The 891-nt window shown below is 35.2% G+C and overlaps 1 protein-coding gene across 2 annotated transcripts in view; it reads right to left on the bottom strand.

Moving 5' to 3' along the window:
• The window catches only part of dnajc2 (DnaJ (Hsp40) homolog, subfamily C, member 2), a 16,121-nt gene that overhangs the window by 7,449 nt on the left and 7,781 nt on the right, over positions 1–891 (bottom strand). For both annotated transcript variants that reach the window (XM_016510985.1, XM_016510986.1), the window contains exons 8-9: positions 549–640; positions 354–475 (exon numbers count right to left, since the gene is read on the bottom strand). In XM_016510985.1, coding sequence (XP_016366471.1) covers positions 354–475; positions 549–640 — 214 coding nt within the window. The remainder of the gene's footprint in view (positions 1–353; positions 476–548; positions 641–891) is intronic.

Here is an 891-nt window from a genome sequence, read left to right as displayed (position 1 = left end):
AAGTTTAAAAAGTTTAAAAAAATTTTTTTGAGATGCACCTGTAAATATATATATATATATATATGTGTGGAGAGAGAGAGAGAGACAGACAAACATATATATACAAAATTCTTTTCTTGATATATTGCTAAATATATTGTGATATTTAATCTTGTTGATAATTGGTAATTTACACCGTCATCAGACACATACAAAACAGAAACATGGAAAAATACAATTAAGCCAAGTGCAAGACAAAATTCAGAAATGTGTTGGTACCAGCTAAAGCAGCGATACATTCAACCAACATTCAAGCAAAGCTGCGCATCTGTAATTCGAAACAGTAAGTCACAGAAGTGTTTAGAGGCACTGACCCGCTCCTTCTCCTCCTGCTCCCGTTTCTTCGCCTCAGCTTTGGCCTTCTTCTCCGACTCTTTCCTGGCTTTCTCCTCCTCTTTGAATTTCTTTATTCGCGGGTCGCAGTTGTAGGCCGTGTCTGAAACACATCACACACATTGACACAGACGCTTACAGTGAAATCAGGACCCTGCGTCTGAACCGACACTTACCAACGAGTGTCCGTATCCTGTTCATCTCCTCCTTCTTCCTCGGAGCTCGAGAGGCTCGGTTCTGTTTCTCAATCCACCTTCTCTCATCTCGACTGACAGACACACACAGCAAAATCACACACAGACACCACAAAGCACAAAAACAAATAATTTTAGTATAACTGAGATACTATTATGGTTTTATTAATATTTTGAATTTGCTTTAATATTTTTGGTTTTCACTTTAATTTTAAATTAAAGTTTTAGACAAATACCACAAGTACAAAAAGTAAACAGTAATATTTTAGAATAATTGAGAAATAATTTTTGTATAATATTTTGAACGAGTTTTTAATTTATATAT

The sequence above is a fragment of the Sinocyclocheilus rhinocerous genome, unplaced genomic scaffold (genome assembly GCF_001515625.1).
Source record: "Sinocyclocheilus rhinocerous isolate Xijiao unplaced genomic scaffold, SAMN03320098_v1.1 scaffold2160, whole genome shotgun sequence".
Taxonomy (NCBI): Eukaryota; Metazoa; Chordata; class Actinopteri; order Cypriniformes; family Cyprinidae; genus Sinocyclocheilus; species Sinocyclocheilus rhinocerous.
Note: the sequence above shows the minus strand (reverse complement) of the source record. Positions and strands in the feature narration are given on the sequence as shown.